The sequence below is a fragment of the Xiphophorus couchianus genome, chromosome 13, assembly GCF_001444195.1.
Source record: "Xiphophorus couchianus chromosome 13, X_couchianus-1.0, whole genome shotgun sequence".
NCBI classification, from domain to species: Eukaryota; Metazoa; Chordata; class Actinopteri; order Cyprinodontiformes; family Poeciliidae; genus Xiphophorus; species Xiphophorus couchianus.
In genome coordinates this window covers 24698152-24721880 of record NC_040240.1, presented here as the reverse complement: position 1 = coordinate 24721880, position 23729 = coordinate 24698152, and the positions used below count along the sequence as shown (strand labels likewise).

Genomic DNA, 23729 nt, shown 5'->3' with positions numbered 1-23729 from the left:
CACCCAGCAGCGTAAAGATGGCCGCCACGATGGATGGATGGAAGTTTTTCAGTAACGAGCTGAAAGTATCGTCTCCAGATCAGAAGCAGATGAACGAAGCTGATATAAAGTCTGTGGAGTCGCCAAACTTTATATCGAAGACAAGTTGTTGTTTTTTTAGAATTGGCGTTTCAGTAAAGGAAATTTATTTTAAAAATATCAAATTGCTCAATTTTATGGTCAACTATTTGTAGAGACATTTGACTCTGAATTGAGGTTAAAGGTCACAGAGTGATGGAAGCCCTTATGAGAAGGAGAAGAAAATAGGCAGCTGTTGGAAGATGTTCTGAAATCCTGCAGGCCTAGTCAAAGTCACTGAACTAATCCAACCTTAACACAATGATTTAAAAACATTAACAGATGTTTGTTCTCTTTAAGTCGGTGAAAAATCTTCAGTAAAATCCTGCAGAGAAACATTTATCCAGATAAAACTAAATCGATCTTATAAAAAATAATAATGCAGGAAAAGGAAAAAAAAATAATGGACTTATGTAATCTTTCTCTTAATTAATATAGAAAAATAACACAATTCATCAGCTAATCATGAATTTAAGAAGACAGTCAGAGAAAACAAAAACCATCCATACTCTGTCGTATGGATGGTCGACTGCTGTTTGTACATTTTGCTGCTGCTTTGATCCAAAACAAATAATTCGGTTGACATCGCAGCCCAACGCCACGCTGCTCACAAGGAAGATGGCGTCTGGTATTTGTGAAGTTGTCTCCTCATGGGGCGGTTCCTCTGTCGACAGGACGACCTGCGGATCGGCTCGGTGTTCTCCGTGTCGCCGTCTGGAGAAACGCTGCCGTGCGTCAACCCGTCCTCCGTCCACATGTCCTGCTCCAACTGCAGGAAGAACCTGCTGAAAGGACAGACGGCGTTCCAGAGGAAGGGTTCGCCGGCGCTCTTCTGCTCCACTTCCTGCCTCTCCGTGTCGCTGCCCTCCTCCAAAGGAGCCACCAAGCCCTGCGTCTTCTGCCAAAAGTAACGACACCAGGGTGCTGCCGGGCCGGGCCGAAAATCTGATCTGCACTTTTCTAAAGAGAAATGACAGAAAATATTTTCAAAAAGTGTTTTTATCTCAATCTGGATTATATGACAGAGTATTAGGACCAGAATATGAGCATAGTCATAATATTAGCCGATTAAAGATGCAATTTAGCCAGAAAAACTTATTAAAATTAAGATAGTTTTAATGAAAAAGCAAAAATCTCTTAGTTTGCTCAATTGTTTCAAACTTCTGCATATGATAATCATTTCATGCTAATGTATTAAAAGATAAAGTATTTAAATTAAGTATTATCTGTAAAACTTACAAAGTATAACTTCAGAACATTTCTGATTTAAATATTTTATTTTTCATGTTGAAGTTCTCCTAAATGATTCTGGTATTATTTTGTTTGTTGTCAAACGTTATTCTTGTGATATTATGATTATCACATCGTTTTTCGATTCATTTATTGTGATAAATTTCTCATAAGATTTTGATTCACAACTGTCACAATAAATTCCCATTAATAATAAACACCAAAACTATCTGTATTGTTGGGATTGTTAGTTTTAATATTTTGCTCCACTGTTTATTCAATTAAACGCATCAATAAATTTGAAAATATGATTAAATGCAGTTTAGTGATAGAAATCACATTTTTTATGACTTGTGTCCTAAAGAGGCGTTTTATAAACGGGAATGTTTATCAAGAGCATAATTTGTTTGTGGGGCTAAAATTACCTAAAAAGTTGTAATAAATAGTTGGCATCACTTTTATTTTTATAACAAAATATAATAATTATAAACTTTAAGTCCAGATTTGATTCTCATAATTGAAAGTAAAAAAATCTTGTCCTGGTCCTAATATTCTGTCACAGAGGCGACTTGAATTAAAAGTCTATTAAATAGAAGCTTTAGACAAGATTGTTAAATAAGATGGCCGCCGTGGCGCGCCGACACTCTGAGCTTTGGAAACGAGAGGAGAAAAAATCCAGATTCTCCAAAACTCTTTTTAGTGAATAAAATGATTTTATGGCCCCGCCGGGTCTCGATCGGCTCTGTGACCCGGCTGCGCTGCTCTCCTGCAGGTTGATCCTCCGGACCCAGGATGCGGTTCTGGCTCCAGACGCCAACGGCGCCATGAAGGAGTTCTGCAGCCAGAACTGCGTCACTTCGTTCAACTACAAGAAACACACGCAGAGCATCCGCGCCGCCGGCGCCGCACCGTGCAAAGCGCCGCAGACGCAGTCGCTCTGCAGCATGTGCTCCAGATTCAGCACCGTGAGTTCAGCGGACCAGAACCCGCTTCGCCCGGTTCTACGGGCTCGCCGCTGTGAAGCAACATTTTTCTGCTCTCTCCGCAGAGCAAACACGAGGTGATCCTGCGCGGCACCGTCCACAAGATGTGCAGCGACGCGTGCTTCAACCGCTTCCGCACCGTCAACAACCTGACGATGGCCGGCTGCGCCAGCTGCGGCTCGTTCTGCCAGAGCAAACCCGTCATGCTGAAGCTGGAGGACAGCAGCAAGACGCTCTGCAACATGGACTGCCTGGCCAAATACAAGGAGGTACCTGAACGCCTCGCGTTCCAGTTCACTGGAAATAAAATATTAACTTGCAAGAAATAGGAGACTGTTTCAGTAAATAATTGATTAAAAAACGGTTCTAGTTTCACAGGAAGATTATTTCACTTCTAACTTGAGATTTTTCCCACATTATAAATGAAATAATCTGCCAGTAGAATTAGTGTTTTATCAATATTAACAAATTATTGACCTGAAACTAGTTCCTACACTGCAAAAACACAAAGTCTTACTAAGTATATTTAGTCTGGTTTCATATGTTATTAAACTGGGACAAAACTAACTTACAAGTACATTTTCAGAAAGATGTAGGAGCTTATTTTAAGTAAATAATTCCTTAATATTAATAAGAAACTGTTTTCACTGTCATGTTATTTACTTCTAACATGGAAAATGTTTTGATAGTGAAAGAATCTGCCAGTGAAAATGGTACTTATTAAAATCAATATTAAGGATTTATTTACTGGGAATAAGATCTGATATCTTGCTGAAAAGTTACTTGTAAATTAGTTTTTTGTCATATTTTAAGTGTACTTAAATATTTTCTCTAAAATCTAAACCCAAGACACTTGATAAGATTTAGTTTTTTCCAGAAATTTTAGCACTAAATTTTCTACGTTTAACTAAGGCTCTTGAAAAATTAATCAGCATATTTGATGTGCATTGATGATTTTAACGATGACACTTCATTTTTCTTACTCTGGTTTCACAGCTGATGTTGGATGTTTGTATGTTTTCATGATGTAAAGCACCGAGAACGGCCTTGCTGCTGAAATGTGCAATACAAATAATCTTGATTGCTTTTCGTTGGTTGCCAGAAAACGAAGGTGATTCTGCCGTGCACGATGTGCCGCGCGCCACACATGCTCCCCCAGATGTTCAGCAACAAAAACAGCGACGAATCGGTCAACATGTTCTGCAGCAACAGCTGCTTGATGGCGTTTAAAGTCCAGAGCGTCAGCTCTTCAGGTGCGGCTGCACACGTTTCCTTCTGCTGGACGTTAAAGCAGTGAGATGAAAACTCTCCGGTTATCTTTGATTCTCTGTGATCTTAAGAAGTCAATATTCTGTGATTCGCTACTAGATTGTAAAACGATCTTCCATTTGAGAAACGTTGTTCCTGTAAATGATGAGTGTTTCAGTTTTCTTACTCTCTGATGTTTCTTTCTGCAGAGATATTTTATGATCAGTTGAGATTGAAAAGCAGGTAATTTACGTTAACAAGACAAACGGTTTATTTTAATCTTTACATAAACAAGTTAAAAAAGACTGAAAAAATACACAAATGGATAAATAATATTTAAATTCCTGTCAACTGCAAGAACACAAAGCGAACTTGTTATACCTCCACTTTTTATACATGAAGCATCATTAAAATCAAAACAGCAGAATTTTTCTGTATATTTCTGAAACAGGAATTCTGAATCTTTTAAAAGAAAACAAACAAACCTTGTATTTGTTTAGAAAATTATTTTTATACATTTAAAGTTCTAATTTTGTTCAATATTGCAATAGTTTGATACATTAGTTCTTACATTATCATCACCTGAAACAAACAGTATTATAGATAAAAAACAGAATGTATGGACTGAACAGAGAACGCCACGTTCCTAATATTCTGGCAGCTTCATTTGTGACTGACATAAGACTGAACTTTGATATTTTTAGTAACGTTTCGGTTCTAACGTTCCTCTGCAGGAGCTCGGTTAAACTGTGACAACTGTGGGAAGAACACGGTTCCTTCGTACCACCTGGCCATGTCGGACACCTCCATCAGGAACTTCTGCAGCATGCCGTGCGTCATGACGTTCCAGGTAGAGACGCCACGAACGCAGCCGCTTCATTCCCTCCGCAGGTGAAACTCTAACATTTCTCCTGCATCGTTTCTGTTTCACAGGAAAAGTTCAAGAAGAGCCAGCCGCAGCTGAACGTTTTCACCAAGCTGCCGGTGGGGTCGGCCCAGGCCCAGACCGCCACGCCGACGCAGCTGGTCGACGCGCTGAAGCTCAACTGCTTCCAGTGCGGCCAGGTGGTCACCTCCAAACCGGAGCTCATCCAGATAAAGGTAGCAGGAAACGAGACGCCACTAAACCGTCTCGTCTAAACCTGGGATGATGAATTTTATGTATTTTTTTAAATATAAAAGTTGAAAGTTTCCACCAAAAAACGTCATAAATTGAGATTAAATTTCTCCTCGAAACTCAGAAATTTCCAAGTTTTTTGTAGGAATTTCAGAGATGGTTCTCAAGATTAGATTTTTTTTGTTGGAAATTTTACAGTGATTTAATACTCCATGATAGATTTTGCATGTTTGCTGTATTAAAAGAAAAGCGTCTAGTTTTCAGTTTCTTTTCGACTCGACTGAACAGATTTTCAGTAATAAGAACAGGATCCGGGCCGCTTTCTTTCAAAGCGTTTGCTATATTTAGCAAACGTTTTATATGAATCATTTCAGTAAAAGTCTATAAATATTCATGGTTTCACCTTTTGGCAAAGCTTGGTTATAAAAAGACACATACTTTGCATTTTCCGTTGTAAGAAACTTACAAATTAAAAGCGTCTATCTTAATCTACAGGCCACATTTGTATCATTTTTAGAATTGCACTTTGGATCTGAACAGATAAATGATCCCAGAGTCGGGTTTTGTGATTGTTCCCGTGTTTCTCCAGGATAAAATAATTTTCCTGTGCGGTTCCGACTGTTCGATGGAGTACAAGAAGGCCAATGCTGTGATGAGTCTGTGTGAATACTGCAAGATCGAAAAGATCACCAGAGAAGCCAAGAGGATCAACAACAAGGACTGCTACTTCTGCAGCGACGGTGAGCGCAGCGGCTTTACGCAGTTTTTCACGTCTGGAAGAAATAAAATGTAAAAAAATGTAGTTTTTAGACTTTTATCCTCTAAGTAGCAATCTTTACTCGCATTCAAGAATTACTGAGTTAAAACAAGCTCGTATTTCTTACTGAAAAGTTACTCATAAGTTAATTTTGTCTTATTTCAAGTGTACTGAGATATTTTCACCAGAAACTAGACCAGAAATATTTTGGTGTTTTGCAGTGAATGACCATGACTACACTGCAAAAAACACAAACTCTTACCAAATCTAGTCTAGTTTCTAGTGCAAACGTCTGTTTTGTTTTATTTCAAGGATGGTAGATTAAAGGAACCTTTTCAGCAATGAGCTTATTGGTCAATAAATCCTTAATGTTGATTTAAAACATGTCCAGTTCCACTGGCAGATTATATCGAGACATTTTTCTCATGTTGGAAGTGAAATAATGTTCCATTGGAAGTAGCACATTTTTAAATCAACATTAGGGAAATGTTAAAACATTTCTTGCTGAAATGTAACTTCTAAGTTAATTTTGTCTTATTTGTCATACTTGGATATTTGAACTAGAAACTATTCAAAAATCATAATATTTTGATGCAGAACCGCGTTCTGTTGCTGTTTCCAGGCTGCAAGCTGCTCTTCAGACACGAGCTGAGTAAGAACTGGGGGAAGCACTGCCACTCGTGCGTCTACTGCCACTGCGTGTCCAAGAAGCTGGTGACGGCCCAGTACGGCGGCTCCATCGAGGAGTTCTGCTCCGAGGAGTGCCGCTCCAAATACACCATGCTGTTCTGCCACGTAAGCCGCCGCGATCCGCGCGCCGAAGCCTCCGTTTGCTTTCAGCACGATGACGATACTCTCACTGCGCCCCCTTCAGGTAGCAAAGTGCGACAGCTGCGGGCGTAAAGGGAAGCTGAAGCAGAGCCTGCCGTTGCTTGGAGAGGTCAAACATTTCTGTGGCATCAGCTGTTTGCTCAAGTTCTGCTGCGATAGGGTGGCGGCCCAGGGCGAAGTCATCAAAGGTCCAAATCACTTTTACCTTTATTCCACATTTACTGAGCATGAAAATGTTATTAAAAGTATTAAACAGAAGGATCTGCTTAATAGTGATAAAGAAAATAATGTAAACAAGTTATTACAGACAGAAAATGCTGCTGTTGCTTAATAAGGCCAATAAGTATTGATTTCACTGTCACTGATTATTTTAGTAATTCATTATTTTGTTGATTTAATCAGAAAAAAATGCCAGATTTTACTTTTTTTCTTTTAACCAATTAATATTTTTTTATACTTGAAATGCATTAAAAGATGCAAATTTATATATTTATATGTATGCATGCAGTTATAGCTTAATTACTGCGCTAAGTACTTCTTTTCAACAAATGCATTTTTTTGTTGTAATTAGTGATTAATCAATTACTAAATTAGTTATTTCAATAATTGGTTAATTTTTATTTGATTAATAATTTCAGCCCTATATTTATGTTATAAATGTTTCTATAATTTTAACATTATCAACATATTACTACATAACAGTTAAATGTAAAACTAAAAATTTAAGAAATAGTATTTACTTTAATTTCCTGCAGAAGTAACTAATCATCTTTTTTGGTCTGTTTGATCCATAATTACATTTTAGGTAATTTTATGATGGATTGCAGCTCAGAAAACATGAAATGATTAAAAACTGAAATCAAATTGTTCATGTTTTTATCACAGGTTTATGTAAATTATTGTTTATAGATCAAGAAAATGTATTTAGGAAGTAATTTGGCACTTGGATTTCTCAGCATTGTGGGAATAAACCAATTTATTTTCTCACAAACTGAGAAGGTTTAAAGTTTTTCTGGAGTTGAACCAAAAGCTGATTATATTGTCAAATTCCCATAAAGTTTTATTATTTTAATTTTAGATGCTTTTTGCAAGATTACTTTGTGTCTTAGGCCAAGTTTTTTTAGTTTCTTGGAAGTGATTTCTAGATGTCAAACTTTCTATCAACTCAAGTTTTGATGGACATAAATAACATATTTTGTTCAAATGGTAGAAAAACGACCAAAAGGAAAACCTGCAGAAACGGTTTGAGTTGCATGTCTGTGAATCATGTTGAGAAGCGACTGAAGATCGTCCAGTTGAACTTTATTCACTATTGTTTTATAAAACATCTGCTGGACTGTTTGGGTCAGAAGCCGTGGGACTCGGTTTGAAGCGGTTGTTTGTGTTTTGGTTCCTGCAGCTGCAGGCGAGGCCACGCCCGTCATCGCCAGCGTCATGTCGCTGGCAGACCAGCCGGCAGGGAGATCCAAGTCAGCAGACAAACCCACGCACCTCAGTACAGAACCCAGACAAAACCGATTCGTCTGTCTGACCCGGTTCTTTGTTTCACATCTAAAGTTTCCCTTTTTGTCTCAACAGGCACCAGGTCAAAAACCAAGAGCTCTGGAAATGTCCAAACAGACACAGCGAAGATCCATCCTCCTCCTTCTCCTCTTCCTCCTCCTGCGCCGAAGTTACTGAAGAACAAAGCGCTGCTGTGCAAACCTCTGGTGCAGAACAAAGGAGTTTCCTGCAAAACGCAGACGGCCAGCGTGGAGGCGCAGACCGGTACGGACACAAACTATCACTCAGTTTATCCTCACACATTTACAAAGTAAAGTTTATTCAGAAAGCAATTTTCACAGGCAAAATCACAAAGAGCTGTACAATAAAACTAAAATTATACAGAGAATAACAAACATAAAGTCATGAAAAAGAGCTTGGGAAGCTAATCCTCCCGAGATTCTGGCTAAAATGTTTTCAGCCAGAATCTGAGTGAAGCCACTGATTGGCTGAAAACAAAATGCAGTAAAAAAATTAAAATGTTCTGATTCTGTAAATAAAATACAGAATTTTGTTGTTTATGATTAAAGTAAATTAAAAATTGTTTATATATAAAAAAAAAGTTTCCCTTTTTTTTCAAATTGGTGGAATAAAAATACAACCAACAATCTTTAGCCACAAAAAATAAGCTGTAAATCAATTAAAGAAAACTTACAGAGCAAAATTTCAGCAGTTTTTTTAAACATGTAAATAATTTTCTAGACAAAAATAAGCAGAAAAAGCATGTAGCAATGTTTTACCTAAAAACCAGAAAAAATTTCAAATGGCCTCACCATTTTTCTGAATTACTTCCATACTTAATGATTTATATCATATTTCTAACATGTTTGTTTTTGATCCGAATGGGTTTTTCTCAGCTGTAGAGCAAACAGAAACATTTAATGCCTTTATTTATTACTTTATTTATTAGATATTTAAAAACATTCTCTCTGTCCTCACAAAATGTCCTTCTCTCTTCCCGTAGAAGACGCCTTCCCCAGGGTCATGGTGCTGCCGGTTCCAGTCCCGGTTTTCGTTCCTGTTCCCATGAACATGTACAGCCAGTTCGTCCCCAAACCTCTGAACGTCCCGCTACCTGTATGCCTGATTATTGGTTATTGATTTCATCTGAACTCGATCGGCTTCACTCTGATTTATTTCTCGTTTGTCCGCGTTGCAGCTGCCGGTGCCGATGTTCCTCCCCGTGACGATGAACAGCGCCGAGCGCATCGTGGAGACCATCCAGGAGATCAAGCAGAAGATCCCGTCGGATCCGTACGAGGCGGAGCTCATCCTGATGGCCGAGATGGTTGCCGAGGGCGACGAGGAGAAGAGCAGCAAGACGGAGACTCGGAAAGACAAAACATCGGCGAAAGAGTCGGAAAGCAAAGAGGCTCCTGCACAAGACGGTGAGACTCTGCAGAAACAACCAGACGATTAAATCACATTAATTGGTTATTGAAATAATCAACTGCTTCAGTAATCGATTAGTTAATTGACTTAAGAAAAGTTTATTTGCTGGGGGAGAAAACACCATATGTTGAACAGTAATTGAGCCAAAACTACAAAAAACAAATGTATACATTTAGCTTTTTGGTTAATGTTTATATTTTGTATTTATAAAAGGAATTTAATTGTTTTATTTTCATTTTTTAATGCATTTCTAATATTGTCTAACAAAAGACTGAAGCAGTTAAATCTAAAATATGCAAATTGTTTTATTTGATTAATCGTCAGAACAGAACAATCGGGTCAAAGCAGGTCAAACATAGAAAGGATGGAAGTGCATTAAAAGATGCAAATAAATAATTTAATTCCACTTTTAAATAAGAAATTAAACATTTTACTGTCTAAAAGTCCATAATGGCATCCTTTAGTGCAGTGGCCCCCAACCCGCGGCCCGGTACCAATTGGTCCACGGACCGGTACTTAATTAAATATTTCTGTTTTATGTATTATTTGAGTCTGGAGGATCTTTTATTTTGAAAATCCTTTAACCGGATTCTCTCGGTTCCGTCTTGCCGCCAACATGGAGCCACAAGCAGCAAAATGAGTCAGAAACGGATCAGATTGTTTGGAAAGTTTCTTTGTGAAGGGAAAAAGCCCAGAGAAGAGACGGGAGGATGGATTTATCCCGGCAGGTGATTCCCACAGTCCAAGCTCTGCATGATATGGTGACCGGATGTTAATGAGGCAATGAGACCAAGAACCCGGAGCATCAGCAACACTTCCGGTCTCATCGTCTCTCATCTCTCCCAGATGGACCGTCTGGTTGCAGAGAAACAAGCTCAGGGCTCCATTAGTCGTTATCGTGAAGTAAAATGTTCCTTTTGTCGCGCATCTGTATCTTATTTTGAAGGTGTAAACATTACCATAGCGACCAGAGTCAGAGAGCGTTAGGGCAGTGGAGAGACGAGATCAGAGGAGTCGAGCTTGTGAGTTTTAGTTTTTAGTCCAGGTAGAATCTCTCTGTTTTGCTTCCCATTAAAATGTTTTCAGTCGTGATGTAAACTTTGACCTCTGCTGCTCTTTTTCTCCAGATCATATCAGTAACTACAGCGACGACCTGGATACGGACGACCTGGCCAGTTTCCTGAACAACTGGGAGGAGACGAGCTCCGACGCCGGCCTCAGGCTGCCGGGTCGACAGTACTCCTCTGAAAAGCTGAACCCGGTCCTGGACGCTGCCGCCGCCGTCCCGTCTCCAGAGCCGGATCTGGAGCCGCTGCCGTCGCAGGGCCCGCCGCCCCTGGACATCGAAGCGGATTTCTCCATCGGTGAGAGTAAAACGCAGAGCTGGACCTGCTGTGAGATGTTTTTGGTTGTTTCTCTGATGTTCAGCGCCGCTTTCAGAAACCCTGGAGAGGATGGCCCGGCTGAGGGAGCACTGCAACAGATCCCCGAGTCCAACGCCGGCGCCGAGACGGAAACAAGCCCACAGGAAAGCCCGGGACAAGAGGGTGAGAGAGGAGAGCCGAGTCTCAGCAACCAGCGGCCGCGTTACGCAAAATCTAAAACTAGAGGAGCAGCAGAGGGAGATACTGAGTGATACTTTTTGGGGAGAGAAGCCAGGGAGATTTTTTTTTCATTTTTACTTCAAAAAGCCACTATAATAAAAAAAAATATCAGATATAAATGTATACAAAATCACGCTGTTTAATCCGTCAAAGAAAATACAAAATGAATAGAAATGTAACCAACAAAACCAGTCTGAAACATGGCAGAAACGCTTCCAGGGGAGGCGGCAGCGGCGTTTAAAACGTTTTCCAGTTCCAGTGTTAAATGTTCTTTAGTAGCTGATGTTGGTTGAAAATGGGGAAAAGTAAAATCTAAATTAAAATGTTGGGTTTACTTCAGCCTGGAGCCTCTGAAGTGAATCAGTCGGGTTGGATCGGGCTTGAACTCATTGCCTCCATTCTCTGTTCAACTTGTTGAATGGAAAATTAAATGCACTCGAACAACCCTTGTCATCAGCATCATTCTAGAAATTGACTGGTAAAAATGGAGAATTATGGGATGTTCTTGGCACAGACCTCTCCTTGATCTTCTGCCTTTAGGGTCGTAAATCCCAGCGGTTGTCTAAAGCAGCTGAAGAAAGTTCGCCGAGAAGCTCCGCCAAGAAGTCTGTGTCTGCCGAAATCCTGAAGCTGAAGAGCCAGTACGGCATCGACGCCTGGAAGTCCTGGATCCAGTGGAGGCAGATGCAGCCCAATCTGGAGCAGCGCCGCTTCGGCTGTGAGTCCGGCCCGCCGCGGGACCCGGCCTCCTTCAGAAACGCCTGGTTTCCATGGTAACGTCCGCTCTGTCCGCAGCACGGCCCCTGGAGCTGAAGGAGGATCTGCTCCGCTGCACCACGGCTGAACTCAGCTACGGTCTGTGCTGCTTCATCACCGAGGTGAAGCGACCGAACGGAGAGCCGTACCCCCCCGACAGCCTGTTCTACCTCTGCCTGGGAATCCAGCAGGTGAAGCCGCTGAAAAACAAAAACTCTGATTTAAAACCATGTTTTTAGGCCAAAATGTGTTCCTGCTAGCGGTGGGACTCCATTAAAAATTTAATCTAGTTTATTGCAGAGTCTACAGTGAATTAAACGTATTTTAATCAGCAAAATAAGCAACATTTTTACTAAATTATTGAATAGATACAACAAAGATATGTATTGTTTTTATTCTGCTGTTCAGGTTATTTTATTTCTGAAGCAGAAATTAACCCCCAGTAGCCAAGAGAAGCAGCTTTGTTGTCCGTTGCTCGCGCGGCAGGTTTACAGGCGTACCAGAAACACACAAAGCTAAAAGTTCCAGCCGGAAAAAATAGTGCATTTCATCAAACATCTGTAAAATGCGACAGTGTATTGGGGAGGAAAGGTGACAATTTGAGTTTGAAAAGTTATAAATTTCCTTGTTTTCCTAGAAAGCTTCTGAAATTAACCTCAAAATTTCAAAACCTCCAAAACCTTTTTGTTTTGTGGCAGAAGTATACTTTTTTTTAATAGGTCACCTTTAAGATTTCTGCTCTAGGACCTCCATTGTTTTCCTTCTACTCAACTTTCCACTAATATGCTTGGATACAGCACTCTCAACAGCCAGCATCTTTAGCCTTGACCTTTTATGGCTTACCATCCATCATCATCATGACAAAACATTTTTCTCTTAAAAATATATTTTTATTGGCTTTATGCAAGATTACATTTTTTAGAAACTGACTTTGTTTGTATGGCATAATGAATTGGTACATGGAAGTTTTACTGATCAAATTAAACAGTTTGAAAATGATGTTTTTGCTGCTGATCTACACCAGAAACTCTGTGATCGACTCCTCTCTCTGCAGTATCTGTTTGAAAACGGTCGAGTGGAGAACATCTTCATGGATCGCTTCTACAGCAAGTTCTCCACAGATTTCACCAACATGCTGAAAAGTTTTCAGCCCACCGTCACTCCCAGAGGTGAGTTCACGTCAGACACAGCAGTCGCTAACTTTGACGTACATTTGTTGCGATTTATCGGCGTTTTTCCCTCGCAGGTTACGTGCATTCCCGCGTGGAGGAGGAGTTCCTGTGGGGGTGCAAGCAGCTGGGGGCGTACTCCCCCATCGTCCTCCTCAACACGCTGCTCTTCTTCTCCTGCAAATACTTTGGCTTCACCACGGTGGAGCAGCACCGCCAGCTGTCGTTTGCCCACGTCATGCGCTGCACCAAAACCAACCCGGACAACAGCAAGACCACCTTCCTGCGCTTCTACCCGCCCATTCCTGTAAACGAAGCAGAGTCAGGTATATTTCACATAACAATTGGTTTGCACTGCAAAAACACTAAATCTTATTTCTAGTGCAAACATCTCAGTACACTTGAAATAAGACAAAACCAACTTTGCAGTAACTTTTCAGCGACGTGTAGGAGCTTGTTGGAAGTAAATAATTTATTAACATGAATAAAAAGCAGCAGTTCCACTGCTGGATTACTTCATTTTTAACTTGTGAAAAATGCCTTTATAAGTTAAATAATCTACTAGTGTTGAAACGATTAATGAAATGAATCATCAATAATTGATCATTGAAATAATTTTTAACTAATTTAGTAATTGATCAGACTCGCTAAAGGAACGCTACGTTGTTGTGTTTTAGGGCAAAAAAATGCTTTTCTTATTTTAAAAGGAATTAAGTTGTTTTTTTTGCATCTGTTAATATCCTATATTTTACAGGAAAGGCTTTTGGTGTTGATGTGAAATCTGCCCTTTTTTTTTTTATCCAGTTAATAATCAGATTAATCGATGACTGAAGTAATCGTTAGTTGCTAGTGGAACTAGCATTTATCAGTATTAAGGGATTATTGACTTCAACAAGCTTCTGTATTTTACTAAAAAGTTACCTTTAAGTTAATCTTATTTTATTTTAAGTATACTAAAATATTTTCACTAGAAACTAAAAAAATACTTTGCAACATTTTGTGTTTTTGCAGTGTAGTTAGGTTATCCTTTTTATTGATAAAACCGTAACTGAGCCTCATTTATAAAAAAACTACAGCAGATTCAGGTGCAGAAATGATCCACATACGACTGAATGTACAGAACGGTTCATAGAATTTGTGACATTGATAAACCAAAATAAAAACACCACCAATAGCTACAAAATGCTCAGTTTTACAGTTACAGGCTTTATTCTGCACAGAAAGATGCAAAATAAATGACATTCTCTACAGCTGAATAAATAAAACCCAAGAAGGCATCAGGATCAGTTTCATATTCACTGATCTTTTCAAATTCAATGAATGAAGAGCTGAGTAATTTAATTCAGTATTTTCTTCCTTATAATTGAGCAGGCCCATTCTGTGGTTTATTTTTGCATTTACTTTCTCTAGTCTTTAAAGTGATGGAAAAACTCAAATATAACCCATAGAAAACTGAGTTTTATCTGATTTATTCATATGTTTTTGCTCATTTCTAGTACACTGTATTTCTTTGTGCAGGAAAGGTGAGACATAAAGACGGTGACAAACCTCAGTGACGTGGCTCTGCTTCTCCCAACAGTTGACTGTAATTATTGTGTTCAGATCCAGATGGAGTTCCAGCAAAGAGGCGTAAAGAAGAAGAGAGTAAAGAGGAAATCCTGGAGATGATGGAGAACACGGAGAACCCACTTCGCTGTCCAGTCAGGCTTTATGAGTTTTACCTCTCCAAGTGGTGAGTGGATGATGCAACCTCACCTTTTGGTTCTTAATTTTTTCCCTCTATTAATATCAGCATCATCAAGGCTATTTTGCTCCTAATTTGGTTCTTTAAACCAAATTTTCTTAGACAAGTTTGTGTAATCTCTCTTGTGTGCATTGTATCTTAAAAATAAGTAAACAAAAACATCATACCTAAAAAACACACACACAAAAAACCCCCAACATCTCCAGAAGATAAATGTTAAGCAAAATGAGGAAGAAACAGTAGAATATCCAATAAAAACCTGACAGATGCATCATCCGTGAACTGAGTTTGTAGCCAATAAATCTTTGGGAAATTTTCACATTGGAGCTAAAATCCTATATTCAATCAAACTATTACATTTTTGTTGTTTTTTATACACATTCAGCTATAGAAATTTTGTTTTTGCAGCAAATGTGTCTTAATTTCCCGAATAATTGATTTAAATATTAATTTTTACCAAGTTTTTGTTTACACAACAGTTGTCCGTCCCTTAAGTTTTAAAACCTTTCCATTTTTATTGTGGGGTTAAGATGTTTAACAAACTTGGAAAAATAGTTCAAAAACAATCTGTTACTGCGAATTAAAATGATGGGAAAAGCCGAAGCAAAGCTTCAACAGGAGCTTGGAAAGCTGTTGATCAAGGTTGCTGTTAAATATGACAGAGTAAAATGTCCTCCTCATCCTCGCTCTGTTTTTTGTATATTTCTTTTCCAGCTCGGAGTCGGTGAAGCAGCGCACCAACATGTTCTACCTTCACCCTGAGCGTTGCTGCGTCCCGAACAGCCCGCTGTGGTTCTCGTCCACACCTCTGGACGACAACACCATGGAGTCCATGCTGATCCGCATCCTCACCGTCAGAGAGCTTCATCTCAGGACCAAGAAAGACCAGCCTGTGGTTTCTGACCCGCCTTTTATACCTGAAGAAGAGGATGAAGACTCTGAGTGATTTAAAAAAAAAGAACCGAAGTGACCTTTTCGTGGTTTTGCAACTGGCTGTCTAAATGTAAATAAACGTAAACGTTCACTACAACTTGTTCTCGGTAACTCACGATAGCAGTATGCTGAGCTGGAGAAAAGTTCCTTTCCTAAACTCTGTTGAGCGAGAGTTGCACATTTTCAAACGCACACTGTTTCTGCAGACTGTTCAGCTCGCAGACTGTTTACTGCTGCTCAAAGATGAAGACACAAAGCTCATTGGTTTAGTTGCATCTTGTTGCTTTCGGTTTCCTTCCAGGTATTATGATTCCTAACATTTCAGTGCACGCAAGTCTGCCGTGTTTTTTTTAATTTGAAAGGTAAATAATGAATGGTCTGCAGTAAATCTGGAAATATACAAAACCTAAATTCTGAGTTTGTTTCTGGAGCTGTTGGCCCAGTAACAAGAACTGAAATCGTCTATGATCTTTATTCACTTTAATTGCATTAAGGTTTTTTTTTTAACTCCTGAAAATGATGTGATATCTTTAAAGCTAAAGATGCATGTTAGATTTTAATTTTGGAGTGATGGTGTCCTGGCTGTTTTAGATGTGAACCTGCTGCAAAATATCAAATTCAAATCTCTAAACTAGTACAAAAGGTTAATCATTTAAATCAAGTAATCGAGACCATAAAAGTCTAAAACATGCAGGGTACCAGCCACAAAAAAAAAAGAAACAATCCCAGAGGCCTTTTCACACAACTGTCAAATTTTGTTGTATTATAAAAACTAAGCCAGTATCACAGGCTGAAATGAGACCATAATGACAGATAGTAATGAGGGTACTGGGAGCTAATCCAAAGATGTTTGTTCTCTAACATCTTGAGAATAAGAAGCAATTTGAATGTAACTGAAGGATTGGTAAATTGTAAAAGGAAGAGCAAATACTAACCTGAAACACAATATTTTTGCCATTTTGATATGAGTTTTTGGTATTTTTTGGGATATTGTTGAATCCAACATGAGTCCGGGGATCATAATGCTGGGTAACTGCAGCAAGCTATGTGTATCTTGGTTATTTTAACCTCCTGTCCTTAGATTATAGTTGTCTGTTTTATATTGTTTGTTCTCTTTTTAATAAAATAATGTCTTAAATTGAATTTGTGAACCTGAATTATTTTTCTCTCGTCTCTGATAGTTACATTTTAGGGTTATTTTTTTAGTGTGGTTATGAGGACTTTGCCTGTCCTCAGAATGTCCCCATAAGACACGTTCACACGTTCTTCACAGTTCTCAGCTGCTCCTTGCATCTGATTCGCTCGTTCAAGTGTCAATCACTGACGTCGCACTAAGCTAGTGACGTTACAGTCAATGATTGGTCAAATTTTCTGTCGTGCGCGTTGACTAGTTATTTACTTCGGTCACGTGGTCTTTCAAGACGGGAATGAGAATAAAAATGACTGCAATGGTTTCTTTACACTGAAGAAAGCTATCCTGACACTAAAACGAAGGTAAGTGTTGCTCATTGTGAAACTTATGTCCCAGTAGTCTTGCTCCAATGCCGTTTAGCAAAGCAAGAAATGGAGGACATAATTTAAGAAAACAAAGTAGTTTGAATTTGTTGTGATTAGCATGCTAACTAGGTAACTCAGGTTTGGGAGCAACCCAAAGTTAGCCACACGTAGTGCTAGAGCTTTCTGCAGCACCAGTCAGAGCAGTAAGCGTGGTAGCCAGGTAGAGAAGCATTGCTAAAGTCACATTGGTTACATTTCTATTTAAACTATCAGTATTCAACTGCTAATAAAACTTTTATTTGAGGTCATCATTATCTTGCAGCATTTGTCTTTACCCCGTTGCACTTAGGTGGGATATATTTACTTATTGCACCATTTCATTTAGCATATTTAAGTGGCCTGTTAAAAGTTATAACTTTATGTGCAAAAAATACACAATATTTATGATGGGACTTGTTAAATATACAGTAATTGGCCAAAAAGTACCAAGAAGGAATGGTTTAGTTTTGGTTTCATGTGATTGTTGGATTAGATTATTCTTTTACCATATTATTGAACAGATTGTACTTACTAATGAAAGCTGCAGCTTTGAGTAGTCCAGTTTAGTATAAACATACATGTATTGATGCTATTATGATAATATAATTGTTTTTGTTGATTAGTTCTGTTGATGACCAGAGGGCTCATTGTTCTAGTGTTGGTGTGACAAACAAGGCTTTTATTTACCTCAAAATTGACTTAATTTTTAATTAGCCTGGTTGTCTGTTAATCTATTATAGTACTTATATTCCAATAATGGGCTAATATGCCATATATAATTAGTCTAGAGAGGGTCAGGTTTTCATTAAGAGAATTAGATTTTTTTTATAACAAGTTGGTAATTCTAGTCTGATTATTGTAATGAATAAGAAAGTAAAAAGAATACATTTTTATAATGAGATTTAAAGCATTTTTTTATTATGTCCCAAATTTGTATTGGTTTTAGTTTATTTAAATTACCACATATTTTCAGCTTTTAAAATACTGTAGTTGTGTTTATTTTTAAGATACACACATGGTATGTGGTTGTGTGAAAGTATTTTAATGCTGTCAGATTAATATTTTTGTCTTCACATATAACTCTTACAACATTACATTACTTAACATACTTATTACCAATGGTTAAATCAATGTGATACAGGTCACACTGTGTATATTAGGGGACCAACACAGGGCTTCATGCAAACCCACATTTGGACCCTATAAAATTCTTTTAAATTATAGTAATGCTTTCTGGTGTTTCCTGAGACAAACTGTGTGACATTACTCACTTTTTCAGGTCACTGACAGGTAAATCTTGATAACACTGTTGTTCCTCTTGTGATGCAACCACTTACAACTATATTTGCCTATTCTATCAATTGCAAATCAAGTCATTTATTTAGATTAAAATTGATCTGCATTCATAATTCTTCTTGCATCAAAGTACTTCAAATATATACATTACCCCAAGGTTTTGTTAGTTGCTGTGTATTTCATCCATCCATCCATCCATCCATCCATCTTCTTCCGCTTATCCGAGGTCGGGTCGCGGGGGTAGCAGCTTCAGAAGGGAGGCCCAGACTTCCCTCTCCCCGGCCACTTCTTCCAGCTCTTCCGGGGGAATCCCGAGGCGTTCCCAGGCCAGCCGAGAGACATAGTCTCTCCAGCGTGTCCTGGGTCTTCCCCGGGGCCTCCTCCCGGTGGGACGTGCCCGGAACACCTCACCAGGGAGGCGTCCAGGAGGCATCCTGACCAGATGCCCAAGCCACCTCAACTGGCTCCTCTCGATGTGAAGGAGCAGCGGCTCTACTCTGAGTCCCTCCCGGATGACTGAGCTACTCACCCTATCTCTAAGGGAGAGCCCAGCCACCCTACGGAGAAAACCCATTTCGGCCGCTTGTATCCGCGATCTCGTTCTTTCGGTCATGACCCAAAGCTCATGACCATAGATGAGGGTGGGAACGTAGATCGACCGGTAAATCGAGAGCTTCGCTTTTTGGCTCAGCTCTCTCTTCACCACGACGGACCGGTACAGCGCCCGCTTGACAGCAGACGCTGCGCCAATCCGCCTGTCGATCTCCCGCTCCCTTCTTCCCCCATTCGTGAACAAGATCCCGAGATACTTAAACTCCTCCACTTGGGGCAGGACACCCCCCCTGACCCGGAGAAGGCACTCTACCCTTTTCCGGCTCAAGACCATGGCCTCGGATTTGGAGGCACTGATCCTCATCCCGGCCGCTTCACACTCGGCTGCGAACCGCTCCAGCGAGAGCTGCAGATCACGATCTGATGAAGCCAAAAGGACCACATCGTCTGCGAAAAGCAGAGATGAGATCCTAAGGCCACCAAATCGGATCCCCTCAACACCTTGGCTGCGCCTAGAAATTCTGTCCATAAAAGTGATGAACAGAATCGGTGACAAAGGGCAGCCCTGGCGGAGTCCAACTCTCACCGGAAACGAGCCCGACTTACTGCCGGCAATGCGGACCAGACTCTGACACCGGTCATACAGGGACCTGACAGCCCGTGTATTTCAGTCAAATGTATTTATTTTCAAGCACATATGCTCGAACTTGCTAAAGTCATATTTAGAGCTGTCACTGCTGAAAATGTAGAAAACATTATGAAGAAAACAGTCAGACTTTAACAAAAAGATAATTCGGAAATATTTGATTTAAAATAGATTATTGGAAAATACCTGCTATTAAATACTTCTTACTGGCATCAAGACATAAACTTAAAAAATTATATCAATTTGTTTGTTTCCATTCTTTTATATGATTGTATGAAACCGTTCAGTATAATGTTAATAAATCTCCAGTTCCCAACATTAAAAAACCCATAAATCTTATTTTTAAATAGTCATGAAAGAGCAGAGAGGGAAACAGACCCCTGAGCAAGATGCCATGGAGCACATTGCTGCTTGTAAAGACAAAACCTTCCTGGAGGAAAAGTTCATTGACTCTTTTAAAGGTAGGAGCTGCATTTCTTACTTATTATTTAGGTCAGTCTTTAGCCACACACACAGAGTCTTCTGAACTTGGGCCACAGCTTCATTTACTGTAAATACAAACAAATAACCACTGACTGTCAGTTAATCAAATGTTCTCGGTCTTCTTACTCTTATGTAAATGTAATTTTATATGTAATATTATTCTGAATTTTATCTTGAAATCACAAGTTCAACATTTTTGTAGTTTTATTTTTTAAATGAAGAATCTTGGTCTGATTTTAGTTATTGAAACTAAGGACTCTGAAAAACCCAAATTAATACATTGTGACTTGAGTTGATGACATATTTTCTAGGAAGAGGCGTGTTCACTAATGAAACCATCAAGCCGTCTATGTTTGTTGTGGAATATCGTGGGAAGAAATTCTCAAGAGGCATCAGATCTGAGGAGAGAGGTGGCGATGCTTTGAATGGATTTGTTTTTGAATTTTCATGGAAAGGAGAGCGATGGTGGTAAGTTAACTTTCATTTGATTTGAAAAGTTGGAAATCATTGTCCGGAAGGAACACAGTTATGATATGATGGTGGCTTTCTGGCAGCATTGATGCTTCGGAAGAAGACAACACACTTGGCCGACTTGTGAATGATAATCACATAAGTCCAAACTGTGAAATGAGGAAGGTTGTTTGTGAAGGGAAGCCACACTTGTGCCTGTTTGCAGTTGAGGAAATCTCTCCAGGCGAGGAAATAACATACTACTACGGAGAGTCCAGTTATGAGTGGCGCTCAAAGGTAGGTTCATAACAGTTAAAGCAGCTTTTTAGATTTTTTTTTTTTAAATGCAATCAGCTAGATTACAATCTTATGGTTTGTCTACTTAAGGTATGCCAAGCTTTGTCTCATTAGTTTAAATCTATTCGTAACATTCTCACAAGGAATATGAATGGAGCTCTGTGCCTAAGAAGACCAACAATGTTCAGTTGATCTCCACTTTGATAATAAATGTGTTAGAAAATCACTTTACTGATTAAAATTAATGTTACTCAAAGAAAAGTTAGAAGGGATTTGAAATTTCCTTTTTTCATTAAAACGATGAAAAACCAGGTTCCAAATACCTTCCAAAGGCACTGCTGAAGAAGAGGAGCGTAAAGCTCATGCAAATTTAGAAACCAAAACAGATTTTAAGTGTTGGGTAAGGAAGCAGACATAACTACACTTATATATTTTTAAGGCTATGTGACCGTAAATGCACAGACATAAAAAATACTTTTGTTGTTATAGATGTGTTAAATTCTTTCTGAAAGACTTTAATGTTGGTATTGTAAGGCTGCTTTAAACAAGTTTGACTTTTTAACTTTTTTTATTGCTGTGCAATAAAAAAAAAAAGTTTTATTTGTAGTATAATTTTTAAAAGTTGAAAATTGCTGTTATTTTGTCAAAAAGGAATGACTTTAATACTATTTTTATAACCATTTATATATAATGTGTTTCTCATTGCATTTGCAGGAATTTTACTGTGGGTTGACTTCTTTAAAGAGAGACGGCTGTCCTTCCTCATCAGCACCACGGCCTAAAAGGGTTTGTGAAGAATGAAATAAATCTGAAGCCTTTATTGAATTTTCTTTCATTTCAGTTCAAATTTTAGTGTCAAGTTATGCATATTTGTCTTATACCCCTCCAATTCTGTATAAAGATAAACAAACATCCTAAATTTAATATATTTATACAGTTTAAAACAAAGCTTTTTTAAAAATCATATTATTTGTCTGAAATAGTTTATCTGAAAACTATGAGTCTATGTTTATCTTAAACCTGTTTGCTGTAGAAATGTGTTTCAAATCTATATTTTAAATTTGAAGTTCAGTAAGACTGAAAAAAATGAGATTGGAAAAGTGTATAATTTAAAGATGGAAACACTGACAAAAGATTATTCATATGTAACTCTACTCTGGTTCTAGTCAAAGAAGTCACAAATTTTCTACCGTGAGGAATCTTCTGACAATGACGATGAACAACCTGGACCAAGTCGTTGTGTTCGAGCGACTTCATGTTCAGCTGATCGGGAATCTCCTCCGGACCTTACCGACTCTTTCATGGAGCCATCAGAGGACTCTCCTGATGAACACAAGACCAAAAAGGATTATGAAATCTGCAAACCCAAACAAAAAGGCATGAAAATGTCTCCCACAAAAGACAAATCTTTTACTTCCAAAAACCATTGCTTTGTTTGCAGAAAAGCAATGCACAAAATTTCTCGTCATCTCGAAAAGCACGCTAAGGAACAACCTGAAATCGCAAAGGCGTTTTCATTTCCTCCAAACTCAACCGAACGCAAAAGGCTGCTTAACATATTAAGAAACAGAGGAAATTTTGATCACAATCAGGAAGTGCAGAGGAGCAATGCTGGAGAATTGAAAGTGAAAAGGCGACCAAAATCTGGCAACATGAGTTCAACAAGCTTTATGTACTGTCCGTATTGTAAAGCCATGATGACACAATCATTAATGTGTTATCATGTACCCAACTGTATTAAAACTTCACTTTCTGTAAATAATAGTGTCATAAATGGCACTGAGGAGTTGGAGTCAGTGCACAGTATCCCTCCTGATGTGAAGAAGATACTTTCAGGGATGGAACAAGACGAAGTCAAACTTGTGATTCAAAATGATCACCTTCTGATCCAGCTGGCAAAGAGTTTATGCAGAAAGTACAGAAACGACCCATGCAAGGAGCATTCTGTCCAGGAGAAGCTGAAGGAAATGGGGACACTCTTGTTGAATCTGAATAAAAAGAGAATATTAAGCTTTGAAGATGCAATACAATCCAAGAAATTCTTCAGCATTGTCAATTCAGTGAAAAACATTGTGGGTTTTGATCCCATAATGCAGACTTACAGCAAGCGAGGACTTGCTTTCAATTTGGGAAATTCACTAAAGAGGATCGCCAAAATCATTCTTAATGGGGAAAATATCAGTGAAACAATGAGGAGTTCTGCTAAAATATTCCTAGAAATGTGTGAGAAAGAGTGGGGTGGACTTGTGTTGGACACCACTTTTTCATCAGTGAGAGGACAAAAAGTTTGCAGTCCAGCTGCAATACCTTTCACACGTGATGTACAAGCTTTCCATTCCTACCTGGAAAGATTATCAGCTTCTGCCACTGAAAGCTTGAAGACATCTGACGATCCTCAAGTCTTCAATGTACTTTCCAGGGTTACACTTACACAGATTTCGGTTTTGAGCAAATGTACAACTGAGGTTTCAGAAATGACACTGAAGTCTTTCGAGGAGAGGGGCGACTCCACCAAGGTGTTGTCCAAGCACTTTGTCAAGATAAATATTCTGAGCAAGAGTGGCCTGAACGTCGCCATTCTATTGACCTCTGAACTCACCAGCACCATAACTTTGCTGATCAGCAAGAGGCTGGCCTGTGGTGTCCATGAGGACAATCCTTTCTTGTTTGCAAAGCCAGACTCTTCTGTCACAAGCCACTACCACGGATCTCACTGTATCAAGTCTTTCTCAAGCCTGTGTCATGCGGAGAACCCTGAGAATCTCAGTTCTGCTCATCTCTGCAAGCACATGGCAAGAATATTCCACATTCTGATGGAGAACGACGAGCTTGAACACCTTAGTGAACTGGTTGGCCTTGAGATCCAGACCAACAAGGAATACTACCAGTCCCCAGAGGCGGCCGTTGAACTTGCTAAAATCTCTAAACTCCTCCTGGCAATGGAGAAAGGAACTCTGGACAGATTCAAAGGAAAATCTCTGGCCGAGGTTGAGATCGATGGTGAGTTTCCTTTGTGACACTCGGCGGTCAGCTTGCAAATGAAGGA

The 23729-nt window shown here is 39.1% G+C and overlaps 2 protein-coding genes across 9 annotated transcripts in view; both read left to right on the top strand.

Moving 5' to 3' along the window:
- The window catches only part of zmym4.1 (zinc finger MYM-type containing 4, tandem duplicate 1), a 36887-nt gene extending 20321 nt beyond the window's left edge, over positions 1 to 16566 (top strand). For all 5 annotated transcript variants that reach the window (XM_028035289.1, XM_028035288.1, XM_028035292.1 and 2 more), the window contains 21 exons: positions 792 to 1024; positions 2120 to 2312; positions 2396 to 2599; positions 3433 to 3583; positions 4313 to 4428; positions 4512 to 4679; positions 5285 to 5435; positions 6075 to 6247; positions 6327 to 6471; positions 7683 to 7778; positions 7862 to 8050; positions 8790 to 8902; positions 8985 to 9213; positions 10345 to 10581; positions 10658 to 10764; positions 11362 to 11539; positions 11617 to 11768; positions 12632 to 12746; positions 12824 to 13072; positions 14349 to 14478; positions 15205 to 16566. In XM_028035289.1, the coding sequence (XP_027891090.1) occupies positions 792 to 1024; positions 2120 to 2312; positions 2396 to 2599; positions 3433 to 3583; positions 4313 to 4428; positions 4512 to 4679; positions 5285 to 5435; positions 6075 to 6247; positions 6327 to 6471; positions 7683 to 7778; positions 7862 to 8050; positions 8790 to 8902; positions 8985 to 9213; positions 10345 to 10581; positions 10658 to 10764; positions 11362 to 11539; positions 11617 to 11768; positions 12632 to 12746; positions 12824 to 13072; positions 14349 to 14478; positions 15205 to 15436 (3561 nt within the window). In that variant the 3' untranslated portion in view covers positions 15437 to 16566. The remainder of the gene's footprint in view (positions 1 to 791; positions 1025 to 2119; positions 2313 to 2395; positions 2600 to 3432; positions 3584 to 4312; positions 4429 to 4511; positions 4680 to 5284; positions 5436 to 6074; positions 6248 to 6326; positions 6472 to 7682; positions 7779 to 7861; positions 8051 to 8789; positions 8903 to 8984; positions 9214 to 10344; positions 10582 to 10657; positions 10765 to 11361; positions 11540 to 11616; positions 11769 to 12631; positions 12747 to 12823; positions 13073 to 14348; positions 14479 to 15204) is intronic.
- A 258-nt stretch (positions 16567 to 16824) lies between these two features.
- The window catches only part of LOC114155421 (uncharacterized), a 37917-nt gene continuing 31012 nt past the window's right edge, over positions 16825 to 23729 (top strand). For all 4 annotated transcript variants that reach the window (XM_028035286.1, XM_028035284.1, XM_028035287.1 and 1 more), the window contains exons 1-6: positions 16825 to 16917; positions 19804 to 19914; positions 20248 to 20404; positions 20491 to 20683; positions 21398 to 21469; positions 21850 to 23683. In XM_028035286.1, coding sequence (XP_027891087.1) covers positions 19806 to 19914; positions 20248 to 20404; positions 20491 to 20683; positions 21398 to 21469; positions 21850 to 23683 — 2365 coding nt within the window. In that variant the 5' untranslated portion in view covers positions 16825 to 16917; positions 19804 to 19805. The remainder of the gene's footprint in view (positions 16918 to 19803; positions 19915 to 20247; positions 20405 to 20490; positions 20684 to 21397; positions 21470 to 21849; positions 23684 to 23729) is intronic.